Source organism: Phyllobates terribilis, unplaced genomic scaffold, assembly GCF_046119375.1.
Source record: "Phyllobates terribilis strain yellow unplaced genomic scaffold, ASM4611937v1 Scaffold_1__5_contigs__length_1240528914, whole genome shotgun sequence".
Lineage (NCBI taxonomy): Eukaryota > Metazoa > Chordata > Amphibia > Anura > Dendrobatidae > Phyllobates > Phyllobates terribilis.
In genome coordinates this window covers 881,489,399-881,513,319 of record NW_027362761.1, presented here as the reverse complement: position 1 = coordinate 881,513,319, position 23,921 = coordinate 881,489,399, and the positions used below count along the sequence as shown (strand labels likewise).

The following is a 23,921-nucleotide window of genomic DNA, read 5'->3' as shown; positions in this document are numbered from 1 at the left end:
CACCCCCACAAATCAGACACTGATGACCTATCCTAAGGATAGGCCATCAATTTTAAAATCCCTAACAAACCTCTTTAACTAATCGTTGCTGTTTACTGGCCACTGCTGCAATCTTTTGGCAGTGATCAGTCTCCTAGCAAGGAGACAAGCACTTTTAAGCTCTTTGCTTTAGTGCTTGTAAGCACTGCTCTGGAGCAGTCAAGGATGGCTAGAGCACTCTGTTAGCTCCACATCTAGCTAGCTTCAGTGCCACTGCACTCCTCTGATTCTGCAGCGGCATAGCTGCCTCCACTTGTAGCACCAGACTGTGCACACTTTGGGCTAGCGGTGTACCCAAGCCACTTGACCTGTCAGTCAATAAGAAGTGCACTATCCCCTGGGCAGCAGGAATCCAGAAGTCAGTGGAGCAATGTGCTCCTGATCAATGATAGGAGGTGGATGTGTAGTATCCTGCCAGTACCAGAAGATGGAGCAGCTCCGCAAGTGAGCACTCTTGGCTGGCAGCCACCGCCGCTAACACCGAGAACAGCCTGACCAGCAGGGAGTGCCGGGTGTCGGACCCCAGCTGATGAGATATTGATGACCTATCCTAAGGATAGGTCGTCAATGAAAATGTAGTAGATAACCTCTTTAATAACTTCAATGATAGAAGCCAAGGAGTGTAAGTGTTTGTATTTCTGCATGTGACATTTAGGCTGTGTGCCCACGATGTGTTTTTTAAGCGTTTCCGCAGCGGCAATTCCGCTGCAGAAATGCTTAAAAAACGCTTGGTAGAAGGCCTGCCATGTTCCCCAATGATAATCCGCATGTGCTGTGCACATGCTGCGGAAATTTCCGCTGCGGATTATCATTGCGGAAAAAACCGCAGCACTACCAATTATTTTGCGGAAGCGCTACTTTTTCGCAGCCATTGACTTGCATTGGAACGGATGGAATCTGCATCACTGCATCTGCACATGCGGATTCCATGCGTTTCAATGTGCGGATGGTACCCAGGTGTGGAGAAGAGGAGACTCTGCTCCAGACCCAGGTACCATAGAACCTGTAAAAAAAAAGAATAAAATAAAAATAAATATTATGCTTACCTTCTGATGGCCCCGGTGTCCTTGTCTCTGCTTGCTGGCAGCTCGCGGTAGACTAAAGGACCTGCCCTGACGTCATTTAGTCATGTGACGGGTCACACGACCGCTGACGTCGGCTGGTCCTTAAATCTACCGCGAGCTGTCGGCAAGCAGAGACAAGGACTCCGGGGGCCATCAGAAGGTAAGTATAGATTTATTTTTTATTTTTTAACATTCTTTACGGTCACACTATATAAATCCTTGTCAGTTGCATGGATTTATATAGTGTGACCAAGTTGTCAAGTACTTTCCAAGTGATGCTAAAATCGCTTGGAAAGCGCTTGTCAATCTGCATGCGGAAACGCATGTGAAGAACGCTTCACATCCGCATGTCCCTGGCAGGAAAAATGCATGTACAATCCGCATGTAAAATCCGCATGTACAATCCGCATGCACAATCTGCATGTACAATCCGCATGTACAATCCGCATGCACAATCTGCATGTACAATCCGCATGTACAATCCGCATGTACAATCCGCATGCGTTTTTTCTGCCAGGGAGATGCAGAAACGCTCAGGAAAAATCCGGAGCATTTCTGCATCGTGGGCACACAGCCTTATACTTGATGCTGAATAAATCAAGATGCTTTGAATAATTTTATGCATTTTTTGAACATTTGCATTTCATTAATATGTCTATTGATTCCTCAAACAACCATTAGTAACCTCATTGATAGCAGCCAAGGCGTTTATGCATGTATTTCTGTGCTTCCTACTTATTACTGAATTAAATTGAGAGCTTTTTGAAAATGTTGTTTCCATTTTTGTATCATTTGCATATCATTATCATGTCTATCGATCGTGTGATTTTCATAATGACACAACTTTTCTTTCTTGGTGCAGTGATTTCAATGTTGAGACTATTTGGTATAACTGTAAGGGTAATTGGCAGAATTAATAAAATATTTATCCTATACAGTTAATGCTGAAATGGAAAAAAAAAATGGCAGAATCACTGTTTTTGACCACATCACTTCCAAAAATAGTATTAAAAGGGATCAAAAAGTTGTATGGAACTCAAAATGGTATTAACAAAAACTGCAGGTTACCCCACTAAGAAATAAAATTGTATTCATACAGTTATAGTGACCAAAAAAGAAAAAAAGTTAAGGCTCTAAGAACATGGCGACTAAAGACAAAAAAATGTTTGTAAGTATTTTTCATTTTTTTTTTAAGTTGTAAAATTAAGAAAAAAAACACAACTTTGCCTTACTATAACCGTACTGATCAAATGAACAAAGTTACCATGTCATTTTTACTATGTGAACATCGCAGAAAAAAAAAAATACGGCAAAATGGCTGTTAATTTTCAATTCCACCCCACTTGGAATTTTTTTCTTGTTTTTAAGTAAATTGCATGGTTAATGGTGTCATTAAAAAAAACACAAATAAATTTGCAGCACTCCAAATTTGATACAAAATGTGGTTTATTCACTTAGTTAAATGCAACGTTTCAACCATTACTATTCTTAGGCTACGGCCCCACTATCAGTATTTGGTCAGTACTTTTTCTCAGGAGTGGAAGCCAAAACTATGAGTGGGTGATAAATGCAGAAATCATGACTTGTTTGGCTCTTGAAAGCAGGGTTGCCAACTTGATTACGGTAATTATTTTTTCTGGACAGCTTCTCAAAAATCACGGACTTCCAGCTTTTTTTATGGATACATTGGATGACCATAACAAATCATTAAGATTATAAGTGATATATGTCTGAAGACCATAAATTCTTTATGAAGACGTTAACTGCCTTCACTGTGAACTATAAATGGGTGTTAAATACAGTCATAAAAATCAGTACAAGCTTCAAAAAATCAGAAGCCTAAATTATTTTTTTTTTGCCAGGGGGAAAAGTGACCTATCTTTATGGACTGTCCAGGAACTTCTGGACAGTTGGGAACTCTGCTTGGAAGACCAGGAGGAAAAAAACTATATTTGTGCAGAGATTTGTGAGCTGTCCCATACATCTGAATGGGGCTTGTCAGATAAACAGAATGGATTCCAAGTCGCAGAAATGTCTGCAACAGATCTGCCCTGTGTGAATCTACCCTTAAGTGTCAAGCATGTCTAGGTTTCAAGGAGCAAATTAATGTCAAGCACAAAAGCCTTTGCAGGCTCATTTATGGACTGTGGAGCAGCAGGCTCTGCCACACAAGTGTAGTTCACATTACAAGCAAAAAAAAAAAAATTTGACAGATGACCTCCAAAGTGAGAAATACCATGCGACACCACAACACATTGTTATAGCACAGTGCCATAAGTCTAGCACAGAAAAACACCCTGATCTTTACTGTTACCCATGGGGTGTCGGATTCTGTCCCCACCACTGCTATCAATTTCAGCAAATGCTATCAGATGAATAATTTTTTTTTATTAAGTTCAGTTTTCATTCATGCGAAGTTTAAAAGCCATAAGATGCAGAAGTGTTAAATCTATATTTAGCCAGCTGATGTCATGGGATGCCAGGCTTTGTGGAGTGCTCGAGACCCTTGGTTTGACTCCATACCAGTTACTATGCCTGGAAAGTCCGTCCAGGAGAAGGAAGGTCATTTACACTTGTAGGACAGTAGCGGCAGCAATCCATTCAAACTGCCTGGTTGGTTTCCATCAGAAAGTTACAGGTAAGAACTATCAGTCATACTATCACTCATGTATTGTGGCTCTGAGATGGCTTCTCGAATGCGCAACCTATGAGCATCTTATAATGATACTGTTCTGACTCGTTAGTGGAAAAGTTGGTCATAGTTATGAGTATGAAATATTTTGAAGGTCAATGTTATTTATTTAAGCCATTTTAACTTGTACTTCATGGTGCTTGACAGAAACACCAGACGCCTTCTCCTCATTGTCAGAATTTTCTACCATTTTCCCAATGTGGTCATCATTTTGTTAGACACATGTATATTTGTCCCATCAGGAAAACTGCTGGCATCTCTTATTTAGGTTTGCCAACAATAAGCTTCTGCCTTACATAAAGCAAATCTGCCTTAATCTTGGTAATTTGCAAGGTGGGCAGAGCGGCGCAGTTTTGATGCTTTATATAAGTTAAGAACTCGGCCAGTTATGAAGATTATGTTGCTAGGCAACTACTTTTGTTACTTGCTCTAAATAGGAATACCAGGTTCTATTTATGAAACACTAAAAGGCACGTGATTAGGTAAAGTAGCAAAATACTTTCAGTGGATGGTAAATACCAAGTTTATAGTTGACTCCAGAGCTAGAATTGATAAATTAACCCCTTTCGGTCTGATCTTTGTTTGCAACTTGTGGAAGCATTTTTTTTTCACTAATTAGACTAGCGGAGATGTGAAAATATCACACACACACACACTGTCACATCCACACATATATACACACATACAAAAGCTCTCACACAAACATACGCTTTCACATATACACACGCAAACACACTCACGCTCTGACCTATACATACAGATATACACATGTTCTCACATATATACACACGCTCGCACATACTCATACACTCTTACATATACTCACACAAAAGCACACCTACATGTTCTCACATATACACGCATACATATACACACTTACACATGCTCTCACTTATACACACACATATATACACAAAAACATACTCCCACTTAAACACAAAAACTCTCACATACACAAACATACACTCTCACATATATACACACAAAACACACACATGTTCTCGCATATACACATGTACCTATACACACATGCACACGCTCTCACTTATACACAGATATACACACATTCTCACATATACACATGTATATATATACAGTTGAAACCAGAAGTTTACATACACTATATAAAAAGACACATATGCATGTTTTTCTCAATATCTGACATGAAATCAGAATAAACCTTTCCCGTTTTAGGTTAATTAGGATTACCATCATTTTTAATATTTGCCAAATGCCAAAATAATGAGAGAGAGAGAATTTTTTAAGGCATTTTTATTACTTACTGCAAAGTCAAAAGTTTACATACATGTCATTAGTATTTGGTACCATTGCCCTTAAACTGAATGACTTGGGTCAAACATTTGGGATATCCTTCCATAAGCTTCTCACAATAGATGGTCGGAATTTGGGCCCATTCCTCCTGACAAAACTGGTGTTACTGATCCAGGTTTGTAGGTCACCTTGCTCGCACCTGCCTTTTCAGCTTTGACCATAAGTTTTCAATAGGATTGAGATCAGGGCTTTGTGATGGCCACTCCCAAACATTGACTTTGTTATTCCTAAGCCACTTTGTTACCATTTTGGCAGTATGCTTTGGGTCATTGTCCATTTGGAAGACTCATTTCCGCCCAAGCTTTAACTTCCTGGCTGATGTCTTGAGATGTTGCTTCAGTATTGCCACATAATCTTCTTTTCTCATGATGCCATCTATTTTGTGAAGTGCACCAGTCCCTCCTGCAGCAAAACAACCCCACAACATGATGCTGCCACCCCCATGTTTCACAGTTGGGATGGTGTTCTTAGGCTTCCAAGCTTCTCCCTTTTTCATACACACATTCTCACTTAAACACACACACATATACACACACATGCTCTCACATAAACACAGACATACACTTTCACATACACAAACATACGCTCTCACATATACACACAAGCACACATATACACACGATCTCACATATATACGCTCTCACATATATACACTCTCACACACGTACACATACGTACGCAAGCGCACACATACACACACCAGCTGTATCCACATTGTGGATACGTCGCACATCATAATGCATAATATGACAATGATCAACTCCCACAGTTTTTGCTTTGTATTTTTGTCACTATATTGGATTGAGCTGTTATTTTCCAGAGGCTGCACAAATGTAATGTGTGACTCATGTTTGTTAGAAGAGTAATACAAAAGCATCCTCTCGCAATGTGCAATAGCAAAGCCTTGTAATACATAATGTCATGTAACCAATGAAACATCAGCTTAATGCAGAACATGTAACTGCAGGCAAATAAACAAGAGTAACCCCTGAAATGCCTAGTACCATCACCTCTCATAATAACCCTTTAGGCTCCCATGTTCAGAATTATTTTTTTGCATTTTATGAGTTCATTTGCTTCATCTACAGCTTGATTCACACTGCGTCTGCCTGTGGCGCACTTCATGTATGCCAGGAAAATCTCCCATAGACATGCTCATAGATTTTAATGAGCAAACACTAGGGCATATTTTTGGCAGGATAGAGCTGAATCCCCCAGTCCCGACTGTATCAAAATGTATTTGACTGCTCTTTTCAATTCCTCTGTGTGCAAAAAACCCACAAAAACCATATACTGAGTAGCGGTGGTAGTTAGTGAGTCATTTAGATAATGCATATAATTGAATGTTATGTTTACAATACAGATGAGGATTGTTGGACTACTTCCTTCTTTCGGGATATTTAAACACTAAATTCATCTAATACAATGTCTGAAGATGAACATAATTAGTATAGTGCCAAATCACATACTTAGGAGCACTTAATAGTCCCAACTATTCTATTCTTGTCTAAAATTTTCACATACTCATTTCCTGAACATCTGCAGACCCTAAGGAGCTAGTAATATGTAGATGATGTGTGGACAGATGTGCACTATTATTACATAACTATTATTACAAAAATAGAATACAAGGAATCAATTGTTTTACCGACACCCTGTACTACCCATTCTTAGTGGAAGATAATAGTGCAAAAAGCCTAGATTTTAAACATTCGAGTTGTACAGAGTTGCAAGACAGCACTCCGAATATTCCAAATGGCCCTTGGTTGTTTGTATGCTTCCACATTGTGTATTGGGGCATACAGAGGTTTTTTCAGTAATTGTAACACATGCAATATGTACACAGCCAACCTGCCCTAGATGAATTGCTTATAGGGGTTGTCCAGGTTTATCACAGAAGTCTGCAGTCACTCTATATGACTGCGGACTCATAACTCCCCACAGAGTGCGCAGCACACGCTGTCAGGATTCTCCAGTGCCGGCAGCCAGTTGAGTGGTCATGTGACAGCAAGTATGCAATATGAATACTCCTGGCCACATTTCGACTAGACATGAGCCTCGTTCAATTCACTTGTTTTGAGCGAGGAGGTTGTGCACATCTAGTCTGAATGTGGCCAGCAGTATGCATATCACATACTTCCGGATACATGGCCAGGAGTATGCATATCACATACTTCCGGATACATGGCCAGGAGTATGCATATCACATACTTGCAGATACATGTACAGGAGTATGCATATCACATACTTGCAGATACATGTCCAGGAGTATGCATATCACATACTTGCGGATACATGGCCAGGAGTATGCATATCACATACTTGCAGATACATGTCCAGGAGTATGCATATCACATACTTGCGGATACATGGCCAGGAGTATGCATATCACATACTTGCAGATACATGGCCAGGAGTATGCATATCACATACTTGCAGATACATGTCCAGGAGTATGCATATCACATACTTGCGGATACATGGCCAGGAGTATGCATATCACATACTTGCAGATACATGGCCAGGAGTATGCATATCACATACTTGCAGATACATGGCCAGGAGTATGCATATCACATACTTGCAGATACATGGCCAGGAGTATGCATATCACATACTTGCAGATACATGTCCAGGAGTATGCATATCACATACTTGCAGATACATGGCCAGGAGTATGCATATCACATACTTGCAGATACATGGCCAGGAGTATGCATATCACATACTTGCGGATACATGGCCAGGAGTATGCATATCACATACTTGCAGATACATGGCCAGGAGTATACATATCACATACTTGCAGATACATGTCCAGGAGTATGCATATCACATACTTGCAGATACATGGCCAGGAGTATGCATATCACATACTTGCGGATACATGGCCAGGAGTATGCATATCACATACTTGCAGATACATGGCCAGGAGTATACATATCACATACTTGCAGATACATGTCCAGGAGTATGCATATCACATACTTGCAGATACATGGCCAGGAGTATGCATATCACATACTTGCAGATACATGTCCAGGAGTATGCATATCACATACTTGCAGATACATGGCCAGGAGTATGCATATCACATACTTGCAGATACATGTCCAGGAGTATGCATATCACATACTTGCGGATACATGGCCAGGAGTATGCATATCACATACTTGCAGATACATGGCCAGGAGTATGCATATCACATACTTGCAGATACATGGCCAGGAGTATGCATATCACATACTGGCAGATACATGTCCAGGAGTATGCATATCACATACTTGCAGATACATGGCCAGGAGTATGCATATCACATACTTGTAGATACATAGCCAGGAGTATGCATATCACATACTTGCAGATACATGTCCAGGAGTATGCATATCACATACTTGCAGATACAGTGCCTACAAGTAGTATTCAACCCCCTGCAGATTTAGCTGGTTGACACATGCGGAATTAACTTGGCATTGTGACATTTGTACTGTAGATCAGCCTGGAAGTGGGAAATGCACTGCAGCAAATTTTGTTTTTGTTTTTTTTGTTTTGTTTTTTTTTAAAACGTTAAAAGTTAATTCAGAGTGTCATTTATTATTCAACCCCTCAAACCACAAGAATTCAGTTTGGTCCCCCTAAAGTATTAAGAAGTAGTTCAGGCACCAAGAATAATGAGCTTCACATGTGTGGATTAAAGATCTCTTTTGCCAGCCTTTTCTGACTATTTAAGACCCTCCCCAAACTTGTGAACAGCACTCAGACATGGTCAACATGGGAAAGACAAAGGAGCATTCCAAGGCCATCAGAGACAAGATCGTGGAGGGTCACAAGGCTGGCAAGGGGTACAAAACCCTTTCCAAGGAGTTGGGCCTACCTGTCTCCACTGTTGGGAGCATCATCCGTAAGTGGAAGGCTTATGGAACTACTGTTAGCCTTCCACGGCCTGGACAGCCTTTGAAAGTGTCCTCCCGTGCCGAGGCCAGGCTTGTCCGAAGAGTCAAGGCTAACCCAAGGACAACAAGGAAGGAGCTCCGGGAAGATCTCATGGCAGTGGGGACATTGGTTTCAGTCAATACCATAAGTAACGTACTCCACCGCAATGGTCTCCGTTCCAGACGAGCCTGTATGGTACCTTTACTTTCAAAGCGTCATGTCAAGGCTCGTCTACAGTTTGCTCATGATCACTTGGAGGACTCTGAGACAGACTGGTTCAAGGTTCTATGGTCTGATGAGACCAAGATCGAGATCTTTGGTGCCATCCACACACGTGACGTTTGGAGACTGGATGGCACTGCATACGACCCCAAGAATACCATCCCTACAGTCAAGCATGGTGGTGGCAGCATCATGCTGTGGGGCTGTTTCTCAGCTAAGGGGCCTGGCCATCAGGTCCGCATCCATGGGAAGATGGATAGCACGGCCTACCTGGAGATTTTGGCCAAGAACCTCCGCTCCTCCATCAAGGATCTTAAGATGGGTCGTAATTTCATCTTCCAACAAGACAATGACCCAAAGCACACAGCCAAGAAAACCAAGGCCTGGTTCAAGAGGGAAAAAGTCAAGGTGTTGGAGTGGCCTAGTCAGTCTCCTGACCTTAACCCAATTGAAAACTCGTGGAAGGAGCTCAAGAATAAAGTCCACATGAGACACCCAAAGAACCTAGATAACTTGGAGAAGATCTGCATGGAGGAGTGGGCCAAGATAACTCCACAGACCTGTTTTGATGCCTTCAGTGTGAATGTACAATTTTGATAGTCATGAAAATACAGAAAAATCTTTAAATGAGAAGGTGTGTCCAAACTTTTGGTCTGTACTGTACTTGCAGATACATGTCCAGGAGTATGCATATCACATACATGTCCAGGAGTATGCATATCACATACTTGCAGATACATGTCCAGGAGTATGCATATCACATACTTGCAGATACATGTCCAGGAGTATGCATATCACATACTTGCAGATACATGGCCAGGAGTATGCATATCACATACTTGCAGATACATAGCCAGGAGTATGCATATCACATACTTGCGGATACATGGCCAGGATTATGCATATCGCATACTTGCGGATACATAGCCAGGAGTATGCATATCACATACCTGCAGATACATGGCCAGGAGTATGGATATCACATACTTGCGGATACATGGCCAGGAGTATGCATATCGCATACTTGCAGATACATAGCCAGGAGTATGCATATCACATACTTGCAGATACATAGCCAGGAGTATGCATATCACATACTTGCGGATACATGGCCAGGAGTATGTATATCGCATACTTGCGGATACATACCCAGGAGTATGCATATCACATACTTGCAGATACATGTCCAGGAGTATGCATATCACATACTTGCGGATACATGGCCTGGAGTATGCATATCACATACTTGCGGATACATGGCCTGGAGTATGTATATCACATACTTGCAGATACATGGCCAGGAGTATGCATATCACATACTTGCAGATACATGGCCAGGAGTATGCATATCGCATGCTTGCGGATACATGGCCAGAAGTATGCATGTCATATACTTGCGGCTACATGGCCACCCGGTCTTGCCACCGGCCTTAGACCATCCTCACAGCACGCGATGCGCACTATGTGACGATTCACAAGTCTCCAGTCACACAGAGTGACTGCAGACTTTCGTGAAAAGCCTGGACAACTCATTTAAGGGAAGAAGACAGCAAGACCTTATTCCACATTGAGGTTTTTGTATTCGCTATGTACTTGAGCTTTATATGACATTATATTTTGCTCGTTGTAATATGTATATCTTCACTCATAGCTAAAGTGGGTGTAGACGTAGCAACAACACCTGATGCTTGTGGGGTCCCTAAACACCTGTGATACATAACAAGGCAGCAGTATTATAAATGACATATGCTAGGGATGAGGGCTTGTTATAGATTTTGCATTCGGGCGCAGGATAGAGGGTAAGACATCACTGTGCAATAATTATTAAGGGTCCATTACTACCAATGGTTCAAGAAGCAGATATTCTGTAGGTCATCTTGTGGAGGTTTCCCCTCCTGGTTCATATCACATGTCCCCTGCCCAGTACAGGAAAGCCTTGTACTTATCTATGACTTCATCATGTCCCATCCCATATATGAGAAAATGCCAAGGTCACTCTCCAGCATACACTGACATGCAAAAGTTTAACAATGTTTTGAACTTTTGACTTTCAGGCTCCATATCTCACCATCCACTACTGCTTTGAACGTGAGACTACCATCATTTTATAGACAATTATCTTGACTATTTCATACATAAATTTCACTTGCAACTATTTTGCATGTGATTAGTTATGCAGATTCTTGTCATGTCACTGCATTATTACTGTTTTGCTCCTAAAAATCAAAACTTTCCCAAAGTAGTTACATACTGGGTATGTATACAGCTTTTTCTTCAACTCTACCCACATGTGTTTGATTGGGTTGAGGTCTGGGGGCCAATCCAGCACCTCTAGTTCATTGTTATTGAACCATCTCTTCGCCAATCTCGACGTATGCTTCGGGTCATTGTCCTGCTGAAACACTTTGTCATCCTTTTCATACCCATAGTACTCGAGTGTATGAAGTAACTGGTCTTGTAGGATACATATTTCTCAGCATTGAGACCACCATCGATCCTGGTCAAGTATCCAACACCTTTGGCTGTGAAACAACCCCATACCATCAGGCTTCCGCCACCGAACTTGACAATTCCTTTAATTTCTCGATCCGTTAGCCCATTTTTCCCTTGTTTCTTCCAGACCCATTTGCACCCATCAGAGTGTAGTCTATTAAGTTTTGTATCATCGCTCCAAATTACCCGTTTCCAATCTTCTACTGTCCACTTTTCATAATTTTTTGCAAACTCCAGCCAACGCATTTTATGATAATATTGAAGTCGAGGCTTCTTCACCTTTTTTCGAGCCACCATTCCAGACTTGTGTAACGTGCGTTGCACGGTGTTTGCATGGAACACTGTGGTCTCACTATCACAACGCATAGGAGCTACCTCCACTGCCATGTTTGTCACGCCAAAACTGATAGACCTTGTGATGATCCGACTTGTTAACTCTGATATTTTACCTGGACGTCCACCTCTTGGCTTTTGAATGGATGGATGGACTTTCATATTCTTCCAACTGTCATGGCTCTCACATGATGCAGTTTGAAAATTTTCTTGGCCGAGAGACCACTATCGATGAGCTGGATGATACCGTTTCTCTTTTCTTGGGAAATCTTCTTCATGGCTGCTCCTCAATTCGAACCAGTGACCTTTCACTTGGGAATCAACATAATAAAACACTGAGCTATTAGGGAAGGAGAGAACAGGTTGTAATTTGTAGAACACAGGAAGAAAAAGATTTTTCCACCACCAGGAGCAAAACAGTAACAATGCACTGACATGACAAGAATCTGCATAACTAATCATATGCTAAATAGTTGAAAGTCAAATTTATGTATGAGATAGCCAAGATGAAGGTCTATATTATGATGGTAGTCTAACATTCGAAGCAGTAGTGGGTGGTGAGATATTGAGCCTGAAAGTAAAAAGTTCAAAACAGTGTTACCCTTTTGCTCGTCCGTGTATATCCTTCTCCTTTATTTGCATTCTCATACTTCTCACGGAAAAAGGGTCTAGGGCACATACCGATGCACCTACCTCTATTAACCCCATATAGACTCCTGTATAGTACAGATATCCTTTAACAGTTATACATGCATAATATCAATTTTTTAAAAATATAAATTGGAGTATTGGTTTATTAAAGCACCACTCCAGCATTTTTTTTTATTTCACCGCTGGAGTGGTGCTACTAACGCAAGATCCTTGCACCAAATTTTATACTCACCACCCTTCATCTTCATCTCTTCTCTGCGCTGCTCCCATCCTGTGCTTTCATCTTGTGACCACATCTTCTGACTGACCGGAAGTCAGAGGTAATGATCACAAGCTCTCAATGCAAGTTTATGAGAGCCAGACTTGCATTGAAAAGTGACCTCAGACTGGCCCAGCAAACACTGGAGCGATCAAGCAGATCACAAACTGCAAGGGACCCATGGGAGCGGAGCTAATAAAAGATGAATAAGGTGGCTGGTGAGTATAATATTGGGGGTAGGGAACTTAGATTAGTAGCACCACTCCAGCGGTGAAATAAAAAAAAATCATTGGAGTGGTGCTTTAGTTACTATAATTAATGCTTCTGAAAACATTATCATTTGCTGGAAAGTGCTTTCAGGGTCATCTTGACTGTTTCAGTACCTGCCACATAAGTAATTTGGATTTCAGAACACCTATAATGCACATGATATGTTGCATGTAACATTTGCGCTATTTTCATTGATTCCTGTTTATGTTTTTCCTTTCTTTTTCAGCTTGCAGTAACCAGTGTGAAGACAATGTTATCACACACTACCCTGGAAAAAGAAAGGCGTGCACAATCCTCAGCCATAATGAGGGAGATTCAGGGAGCAGGTAAATCATTTTAATTTCATTTAAATAATTTTTTCTATAATATACAGTAATGAATATGTTGTCATTGTATCAACATCCATAAATAATCTGTAAGAAAATCGTGCTTCCTCGGTAGCAGAGCCTTTTGTAGTCGTCTGTTTGAGATCTATTTTCAGATGAACAACTGCTGTAATGGAATGAATCTGAGTAACAGCTGACAGTCTACTTGGAGTGACTTTCATCTTTGTCTTTGGGGTTAACATTACAAACAGCTTCACAGAAGGCATCTGTAGAGTAAATGAGCAAACATATTAAAGGAATTAAGTCAAAAGTAATATTGAAAAAAAAAAGATTCCACATATAGCATGTACAATATCCAGTATTGTTATTTTATATTCTGACTTAGAAAACAATGCAGATTGTTACTGTGAAGAGAAAGGCAAAAGTTACTGCCATGGGTACACTGAGTGGTCAAGTTGCTAAAGGAAACCATATATCCCATATATCCTGCTCCAACATATACACACAGCAGGGCCAGTGGTGAATCTGCATCTGAAGCAATCCTTAAAGGGAATCTGTCATCAGGTTTTTGCCACCAAATCGGAGATCAGCATAATGTTTTTGCACAGACTGAGTTCATCTGCTTTCGACACAGTGGACCAATCCCTCTTACTACAGACTCTCTCATCTCTCGGCATCACGGACTTGGCCCTATCTTGGATCTCCTCATATTTAACAGACCGGACATTCAGTGTCTCCCACTCACACACCACCTCCTCATCTCGCCCCCTATCTGTCGGTGTCCCCCAAGGTTCAGTCCTAGGGCCCCTGCTGTTCTCCATCTACACCTTAGGCCTGGGACAGCTCATAGAGTCTCATGGCTTTCAGTATCACCTCTATGCTGATGACACACAGATCTACCTCTCTGGACCTGACATCAACTCCTTACTAACCAGAATCCCACAATGTGTGTCTTGTATTTCATCTTTCTTCTCTGCTAGATTTGTAAAAGTTAACATGGATAAAACTGAATTCATCATCTTTCCCCCACCTCACTCAACCCCCCATCTGACCTATCCATCAAAGTTAATGGCTGCCCACTCTCCCCAGTCCCACAAGCTCACTGCCTCGGGGTAACCCTTGACTCTGATCTCTCCTTCGAACTTCATATCCAAGCCTTTTCCACTTCCTGCTGACTCCAGCTCAAAAATATTTCCCGGATCCGCTCATTCCTCAGCAAAGACTTTGCAAAAACACTAGCGCATGCCCTCATCATCTCCCGCCTTGACCACTGCAACCTCCTGCTCTATGGCCTCCCTTCTAACATTCTCGCGCCCCTCCAATCTATCCTAAACTCTGCTGCCCGACTAATCCACCTGTCCCTCCGGTATTCCCTGGCCTCTCCCCTCTGTCAATCCCTGCACTAGCTCCCCATTGCCCAAAGACTCATGTTCAAAACCCTAACTCTGGAACTCTCTACCTCAACATATTAGACTCTCACCTACCATGGAAACCTTCAAAAGTAACATGAAGACCCACATCTTCCGACAAACCTACAACCTGCAGTAACCCTTGCTCCACTTTACCACTGCATGACCAGCTCTACCCTTACCTATTGTATAATCACCCATCCCTTGTAGATTATGAGCCCTCGCGGGTAGGGTCCTCTCTTCTCCTGGACCAGTCACTGACTTGTTTTTGTTTAAATTATTGTACTTGTTGTTTGCTGTGTAGACCCCTTGGAATCAATGGTGCTATGATAATTAATAATAATAATAATAGACCCTGATTTCAGCGATATGTCACTTTCTAGGCTTCTTATTGTAGTTTTGATAAAAACGCTATTTTATCAGCAAGATTATCACTAGAGGACTACTAAGCCTGCTACCATATAGTCCTCCATGTTCATGAGCTCTGCATAACCCTGCCCCCATCACTAAATGGGAGCTTTCTGCCTATGCACAGTGTACACCGAAAGCTGCCAATCAGTGGTGTGGGCGGGGTTATACAAAGCAGCATTCAAAGATTCACTGGTAGGTTTGTAGCAGATAAAACTGTGATTTTATCAAAACTGCAGCAAGTAACCCAGTAAGTGATTCATTGCTGGAATCAGGGTACTTGCCCCTACATAATGATAATCTCAGATGGGGTAGTAAAAATAGATTTGCTTTTATGGGGTTGTCCACTTTATATTTATTTTACTAAATGCCTTAGGGACATCATTTTTTGACACTTACTGAAATATATTACAGGTTCAACTCCTTCACTTTTTAGTGCAGCCTTTCTTACAGACTGCTCACTACTCCTATCCATAAAATGACAGCTGATTGAGAAGTATGTGACCTGACATGCCCTTCAGCCCCTGCAATTGAAAAACCGGTTTCCAGTGTGTAGTATTTTTCAATTAGAGCATGCTGATGGATGGGTCTGGTCACATGCTCCCCCAGGATCTTACATTTTGTGAACAGGAACGCTGTGCAGTCTACGAGGAAGGTAACAGTAACACGTGCAGGAGGAGAACCTAACATTATTAGCAAGTACCACAAAATTATCTCTCCAACACATTTTGTTAAAATAAAGAGACCAACCCTTTTAATTTCTGTTTCAGTCCACTCCTATTTCCAATGGATTGCAAAATTACAGTAAGAAAAGAAATATAGAAATGTAGAGGTCTCTGTAAGCAGTGCACATCAGACAATTTAGTACTGTCGTCCTCCAAGTTACAATATTAGTCTGTTCTAGGATGACCATCACATGCTGAAATAGTATAAGAATCACTAATGCAGATAAAGCAAGTCCTTATATTTAAAAACAAGAAACTATTGCTCTAAGCTGTAGAACACTTTCTATGTAGAAGTTTTTCCAGAGTCCTGTAGAGTACAGTGCACAATAAAATTAAAAACATAACTTATAAATCAATAGTACCGGTGATTATAAGAAACTTGGTAATGTATCTTGTCAGAGAAATCAGCTTCCTTCCCCACTTATCAAACACTTCTCCCCCCTCCCTGTAAAAAAGCAGCTCAAGTCCATTTTGCATGTGCAGGTGTCATTTGACCCAGGCCATTATCCTCAATGGAGAGGGAATGGTGGAGGAGTCAAAAGCAGAGTAGGGAACAGATAGAGGCAGACAGAAATACACAGTGCAGAGCTCATGTAACAAGTGTTTTACCTCACATCAGAGGATGATTCAGATCAAGACAGCTGAGCTCTGCTGTATAATGTCATCCATATTGCTGCAGCTTCTGTCTGTGAGCTAAAAAGTGAATGAAGGGCAGGAATCCCTCATGTGTGCGCTGTCTATGGGGAGAAATCACTGCAGCTCTTCTCCTCCGAGCTCTCAGTGGATTGGAAATTACAGATAAAGCATGCAAAGGGGAAAACTAGCAACAATGCAGGATACAAGTCATATAATGGGCAGAAATGGTGTTATTCTTCATGTAATCACACAGGATACATTATTCTGAAAAGTTCCCTGAAAACATAGTTACTTGGAACATGTTATTAGGAATTAGTCCCACAAACTACAACCAACATGTTATCCATAGTAGTAACAGATTCCAAGTTATTTCTGAACTTTTTCTTCCTGGCATGCTGCATTCCCAAGCCTGGATGTAGTCACAGGGGTGGAGCCATTTTAGAAAAGTCAGACTGGTCAGCTCCAACTCCCTCTTCCCTCCCACTTGTTAAATTTCATGTATTGTTTTTTTTTCTCAAACCACCCAAAGCAGCATTAGGGCTATGTGCAGATGAAGCCTAGGCTAGTACATCTCACTCCACTGCACATGCGACGGTCGTCGTTTATGATCATGTGCCAGGCCAGTTAAATCAAAAGGGAGTAGAAAGCCTGACTTCTTAAAATCCAGAAGGTTTAGGAATACAGTCCTGTTTCCCTGTTTCTGCTTGATGCCATGCCTGCTAGAAAACGAAAGAACTTGATAAGGAACCTGTTCCTGACCCTCAGTAAGTAGTAGGAACCAGATGGAAAGAACTGTATAGTCACAAGACACAGGGTTTGTTTGTTGTTTGTAATTATGGATGCACTGAAGCTGTAGAAAAAAAATTGCAGTTTAATGCCTTAGCGACATCCGCTATACATTCATAGCAGATGTGGGCACTGCTTGTATGGAGTGGCCTCACGGGTGCCAGATGAATTACACAACACTCTCCCGACAGTAACTGCTTCAGTCAATGCTAGTTCCGATGACAACTTTTTAACCTCTTATAGCTGCTGTCAAGCGTGACAGCGGTATCCAAATGGAAACAAGTGTGGAAGCCATCTGTTCTGTCGGAAATTACTTCCCTTGCAACACGATTGCGAAGTGCCGATGGGTTGCTATGGGAGTCGGTTGCCTACTGAAGGTCCCCTTGTCTATCATGTTAGTACACCTATGAAACACACCAATTATGCAATATACTGCAATACTACTATATGTCAGAGTATTGTATAGGTGATCAAGTGATCGAAGTGTTGTAGAGAAAAATTACAAATCCATAAATACATCTCCAGGGAGGGGACATATCACCCTCTCATTTAACATGTTGGATTAATTATTACTAGTGAAGTGAGAAACTAATTATAACTGGGGAAGTGCAAGAGAGCTGACACTTCAAAATGCATTGAAGTAGGGGCCCCCTGCAGTCACCATGTAATTACAGCAGAGATCTGCTCTGAGAACCAGTCACTAAGACTAAGTTTCGATTACTCAAAGGCGGAGAATTATACTACTGAGGCAAGAGTTTCCTTTGTTCAAAGGGCTTATCTGAGACACTTTGGAGCAAGTGATCAGCAATGAATATTGGGGTTTCCATCAATCCTATATTTATGGGAGATATATTTTTGGCGTTGCAGTGAAGGGACGAACATAATGGATTCACTCATATTACTGTAAGGCCATTTTAACACCTTCAACTTAATATTGGTCCAATGGATGATGCTATCCATGCAATGTTTAATCTCTATAGAAAGGTAAAATCGCGATAGGAAACATGACAACAATATCTACTGCCTGGGACTTACAGTGGTGAAGATATCCTGAAAGTGAAATTACAAAAAAATTGCAATTCCACAATTGTTTTTTTTTTTTTTTACCATGTTCGCTAAATGCTAAAACTGACCTGCCATTATGATTCTCCAGATCATTATGAGAAGAGATGAGAGAACAAGTTCAGAAAACATTCACTTTTTTTCAAATTCGGCACGAACATTGCACATTTGAATTCGTGATCGGACCCCCGCGTGTTTTTACTCAAAATCGGCAAAATTCGGCCAAAGTGTGGTAAATTATCGCTTTTACACTAGCATATTTTTTAGGACTATAGCTAGGATAGTGTTGCTGTATGAAGATCGAGGGGGGCGTGTTTGATGAGTGGAGGGTGTGGGGAGAGGTCAGAGTAGCGGTGGACTGTTATCTTAAATTTTTTTTGCCTTAACTTAATGTGTGTAGATTACGGCAAGCCAATCAGGGTGGAGGAACCATCCACAGCATCCAGACACAAGGGATTGTGTCATTGGCTGCTGAAGTCACATGTCCCTCTCCATATAAAGAGCAGACATGTTGTTTTAGCGCCCTTTTGTCAGTGTAACAGCGCAAAGAGGCTGCTCCTGCTGCTGCTACTGGATAGTGAGAGAGATAGTTAGCTTGGCGGTTGCTTGTAAGTCAGATAGTTTACACAGATAGGATCCTGTGTGGCTGGGAAATTGACTTTCCAGCAGGTCAATCGTTTTTGCTATTAGTGTGATCCAGACAGAGACATCAGGCCACATTTCAGCATAGAACTCTGTTGTGCTGATATTGTGCTCCCTGCAGGAGTACACCTTTGAAACTCAATTTTTTTCTGTTACTACCGTGCTACACAAAGCAGGTGTAACGGGTCTGGGAGGTGGAACCTCTGAGCTACTATACAAAGGGGCAGTCCTTGTAAGGAAGCGGGTGGCTCCCAGGGAAGGCGGGCAGGTAGACACGGCAAGTGACAGGAACAGTCTCTGGGTAGAAGGGCAGGTGGTCACGGCAAGTGACGGGGAAAGTCTCTTGACAGGCGGGTGGTCACGGCAAGTGACAGCAGGGTAAGAGTCTCTAGACAGGCAGGTGGTCACGGCAAGTGACGGCAAAGCCTCCAGGTAGGCTAGCAGGCGGGTAGCAGGTGAGCGCTCCCAGGTGAGCTGGTAAGAGTCTCTTGGCTGGCTGGCAGGTGGTCACGGCAAGTGACGGCAGAGCCTCCAGGTAGGCTAGCTGGCGGGTAGCAGGTGAGCGCTCCCAGGTGAGCGGGTAAGAGTCTCTCGGCTGGCTGGCAGGTGGTCTCAGGCAGGTGTCAGGCAGGTATCAGGCAGGTATCAGGCAGGTATCAGGCAGGTTCCTCCTGATCCGCAGGCGGACTGGTCCATAGACAGACTGGCGGATGCTGGTAGACAGACTGTCGGACCGCAGAGAATGCAAGCAGGTAGACAGAGCTGGAAAACAGACTGGCAACGGGACCTGAGGGCTGAAGCAGAGGTGAAAGGCTTTGCAACAACTTTGCTCGGGCACCTCCATTTTGGGGGAGGTGCCTTATATATGGGAGCTCCACCGGCAATTGGCCGGGGACTCCTTAGGACGGCGCGCGCGGCCCCTTTAAGAGAGAGGGAGCGCGCGCGCGCCCTAAGCACAGTGCCCGGGAAGCAGCGAGCGCTGCCAGCAGCGCGGGAAGAGGACACCGAGGACGGAGCAGGGAGGTGAGGGGAACGGCGTCTCTGCCTAGCAGGAGGCAGGGACGCCGACGCTACAGTACCCCCCCCTTTAGGCCCCCCCTTTTTTAGGACGGAGAGAAATTTATCAAGGATGAGCGGGGCATGGATGTTGTCCCGGGGTTCCCACGTTCTCTCCTCAGGACCAAACCCCTTTCAATCCACTAGAAAAAAGGTCTTTCCTCTTACCCTTTTGGTGGTCAGAATGCTCTCTACCTCAAACTCGTCTTCAGCGGAAACCGGAGCAGGAGGCGTACCTGTAGACTTGGAAAAAGAGTTAAGTACCACAGGTTTGAGGAGAGATACATGGAAGGAGTTAGGGATCCGCAAGTTGACCGGGAGTTTCAATTTATAGGCCACCTTGTTGATTTGTTTGATAGCTTCCAGTGGGCCGATGAACCGAGGCCCTAACTTGTAGGAAGGAATCTTGAGCCGGACATATTTGGACGAGAGCCAGACTTTATCTCCAGGACGGAATTGGGGCGGATCCAGACGTCTTTTCTCAGCCTGTTTCTTCATCTGCTTGGAGGACAGAAGAAGTGCGGATCTGGTACTTTTCCAAATGGAGGAGAATTCGCTAACAAGAGATACCGCGGCCGGATTATCCACCGAGGCGGAGACGGGAAACGGGATCCGAGGATGTTGACCGTAGACAATAAAAAAACGGGGATTTGGAGGAAGACTCGCTCTCGTGATTATTATAGGAGAATTCGGCCCATGGTAAAAGATCCACCCAGTCGGAATGGTGGGCATTAATAAAGTGCCGGAGGTAACTGGTTAAACTTTGGTTGATTTGCTCTACTTGACCATTGGACTGTGGGTGATAAGCAGAGGAGAAGTCCAAGGTGACCCCCAGCAGTTTACACATGGCTCTCCAGAAGCGAGAGGTGAACTGAACTCCTCGGTCGGATACGATGTGGAGAGGGAGACCATGAAGACGGAAAATATGATGGATAAAGTCTTTAGCCAATTCAGATGCAGACGGAAGACCTGGCAGGGGAATGAAGTGAGCCATCTTAGAGAAGTGGTCAGCGACCACCCAAATGACCGTACAGCCAGCAGAGACAGGGAGATCCGTTATAAAGTCCATGGCTATATGCTGCCACGGGGCAGCAGGTATGGGAAGAGGCAGAAGGCGGCCGGCTGGCAGATGTCTAGGAACCTTGTTGCGGGCGCAGAACGCACAGGCTGAGACAAAGTCTATTACGTCCTTGTGCAGGGTAGGCCACCAGTAATGCCGGGTAATAAGCAGGAGGGTCTTTTTCTAGCCAGCATGGCCAGCTAGCTTAGATGAATGTCCCCAATGTAGGACTTTCTCACGATCAGGTACTGTTACGAACGTCTTACCGGGTGGAAGACAATTTAGATCCACGGGAGCCACCAGCATTACCTTGGCGGGGTCGATGATGTGCTTTGGCTCCTCCTCTAGATCGGAGAACAAAATGGATCGGGACAAGGCATCAGCTTTGATATTTTTGTCTGCCGGGCGAAAATGAAGAATGAAATCAAAGAGGGCGAAGAACAAGGACCACCGGGCTTGGCGCGGGTTAAGTCTTTGGGCACTCTGGAGATAAGCCAAGTTTTTGTGATCCGTGTAGATAATTACCGGGTGAAGAGCCCCCTCGAGCAGGTAACGCCACTCCTCCAGTGCCAACTTAATGGCTAACAATTCTCGGTCTCCTATAGAATAATTGCGCTCAGATGAGGAGAAGAGTTTGGAGAAGAAGCCGCAGGTTACCATTCTTCCAGATGACGACTTTTGGGTGAGCACCGCTCCGGCTCCGGAGGAGGAAGCGTCTACTTCTAAGAAGAATTGTTTGTTGCTGCACAGGAGCGGAGGAGAAAGCTTGGTTCAAAGACAGGAAGGCCTCCTCTGCCTCGGGCGGCCATTCTTTGGGATTAGCGCCCTTACGGGTGAGCGCAGATATAGGGGCAGTCCGGGAAGAGAAGTGCGGAATGAAGAGGTGGTAGTAGTTGGCGAAGCCCAGGAACCGCTCGATAGCCTTCAACCCCTCCGGTCGGGGCCACTTCTGGATGGCAGAAAGTTTCTCAGGATCCATTCGTAGGCCGGTCTGAGAGATGATGTAGCCCAGAAATGGAAGCGAGGTCTGCTCAAAGAGGCACTTCTCAAATTTTGCGTAGAGGTGGTTTTGCCTGAGCCTGAGCAGGACCTGACAAACGTCCCTCCGGTGTGTAGGGAGATCCGGAGAGAAGACCAAGATGTCGTCCAGGTATACCACCACGCAGGAGTAGAGAAGGTCACGGAAGATATCATTGACCAACTCTTGAAAGACGGCGGGAGCATTACAGAGACCGAAGGGCATTACGAGGTATTCATAGTGGCCGTCCCGGGTGTTGAATGCCGTCTTCCATTCATCCCCCTGACGGATATGAACCAGGTTATAGGCCCCACGGAGATCCAGCTTGGTGAAGATTCGAGCACCCCTCAGACAGTCAAATAATTCAGGAATGAGCAGAAGGGGGTATTTATTCTTCACCGTGATCTGGTTAAGGCCTCTATAGTCTATGCAGGGACGGAGTGAGCCGTCCTTCTTTTTAACGAAGAAGAAGCCTGCTCCCGCCGGGGAGGTAGATTTCCGGATAAATCCCCGGGCCAGGTTCTCCTCGATATATTCAGACATGGACCGGGTCTCAGCAGCGGACAAAGGGTAGATACGCCCTCGGGGCGGAGTAGCGCCAGGTACCAAGTCGATAGGGCAATCGTATGGTCTATGAGGAGTTAATGTCTCTGCTTCCTTTTTATTAAAGACATCAGCATAGGACCAATAGGGTACTGGCAGGCCGGGTAGATTGGCTGGGGGAGGAGAAGGACGGGCAGGACGAACGGGAACTAAACAAGTCTTATGGCAGTCCTGTCCCCAGCGAAGGACTTCTCCGCTCTGCCAATCAAGCACGGGTGCATGTCTCTGGAGCCAAGGTAGGCCAAGCAAAAGAGCATGAGAGAGTCCAGGTAGAACATGAAAGAAGATGCTCTCAGAGTGCAGCATTCCCACCTGCAGAGTTATGGGTTCGGTGATAAGTTGAATGGGATGCGGTAAGAGACCCCCGTCCACGGAGGCGACAGATAAGGGTTCGGCCAGAGGTTTGGTGGGAATGCGGTATTTCTCTACCAGGGACTGGGAAATGAGATTTCCGGCAGCTCCAGAATCAAGTTGAGCTGGTTCAAACGACGACCTCTCTGAGCGATCCTAGACACAGGCATTTCCCGACCTCTCCGGGCAGGAACGGATCCGGTGCTCCTTACTGCCACAGTAGAAGCAGCTCCCCTCGGCACGGCGTGACTCTTGACGGGTTTTGACCATCTTGGTCTGGTCGACCTGCATTGGCTCAGGTGAGTGCGCCTGGGGAGTAACAGAGGAAGTGATGGGATTTCTGGAAGGTAGGAGCAAGGCGAGGAAACCTCCTCTCACGGGTGACCTCTTTGGTACGCTCCTGGAACCGGATGTCAATCCGGGTGGCAAGTGTTATTAAGTCGTCGAGAGTGGTAGGAATGTCCCGACCGGCAAGTTCATCTTTAATCCGGCCGGATAGACCCTGCCAGAAGACGGACACCAGGGCATCGCTATCCCAGGCAAGCTCCGAA

The 23,921-nt window shown here is 43.8% G+C and overlaps 1 protein-coding gene across 1 annotated transcript in view; it reads left to right on the top strand.

The window, feature by feature from the left end:
- Positions 1-3,708: 3,708 nt before the first annotated feature.
- The window catches only part of MYOZ2 (myozenin 2), a 143,856-nt gene continuing 123,643 nt past the window's right edge, over positions 3,709-23,921 (top strand). The window contains exons 1-2 of the mRNA XM_073655423.1: positions 3,709-3,741; positions 13,515-13,614. Coding sequence (XP_073511524.1) covers positions 13,539-13,614 — 76 coding nt within the window. The 5' untranslated portion in view covers positions 3,709-3,741; positions 13,515-13,538. The remainder of the gene's footprint in view (positions 3,742-13,514; positions 13,615-23,921) is intronic.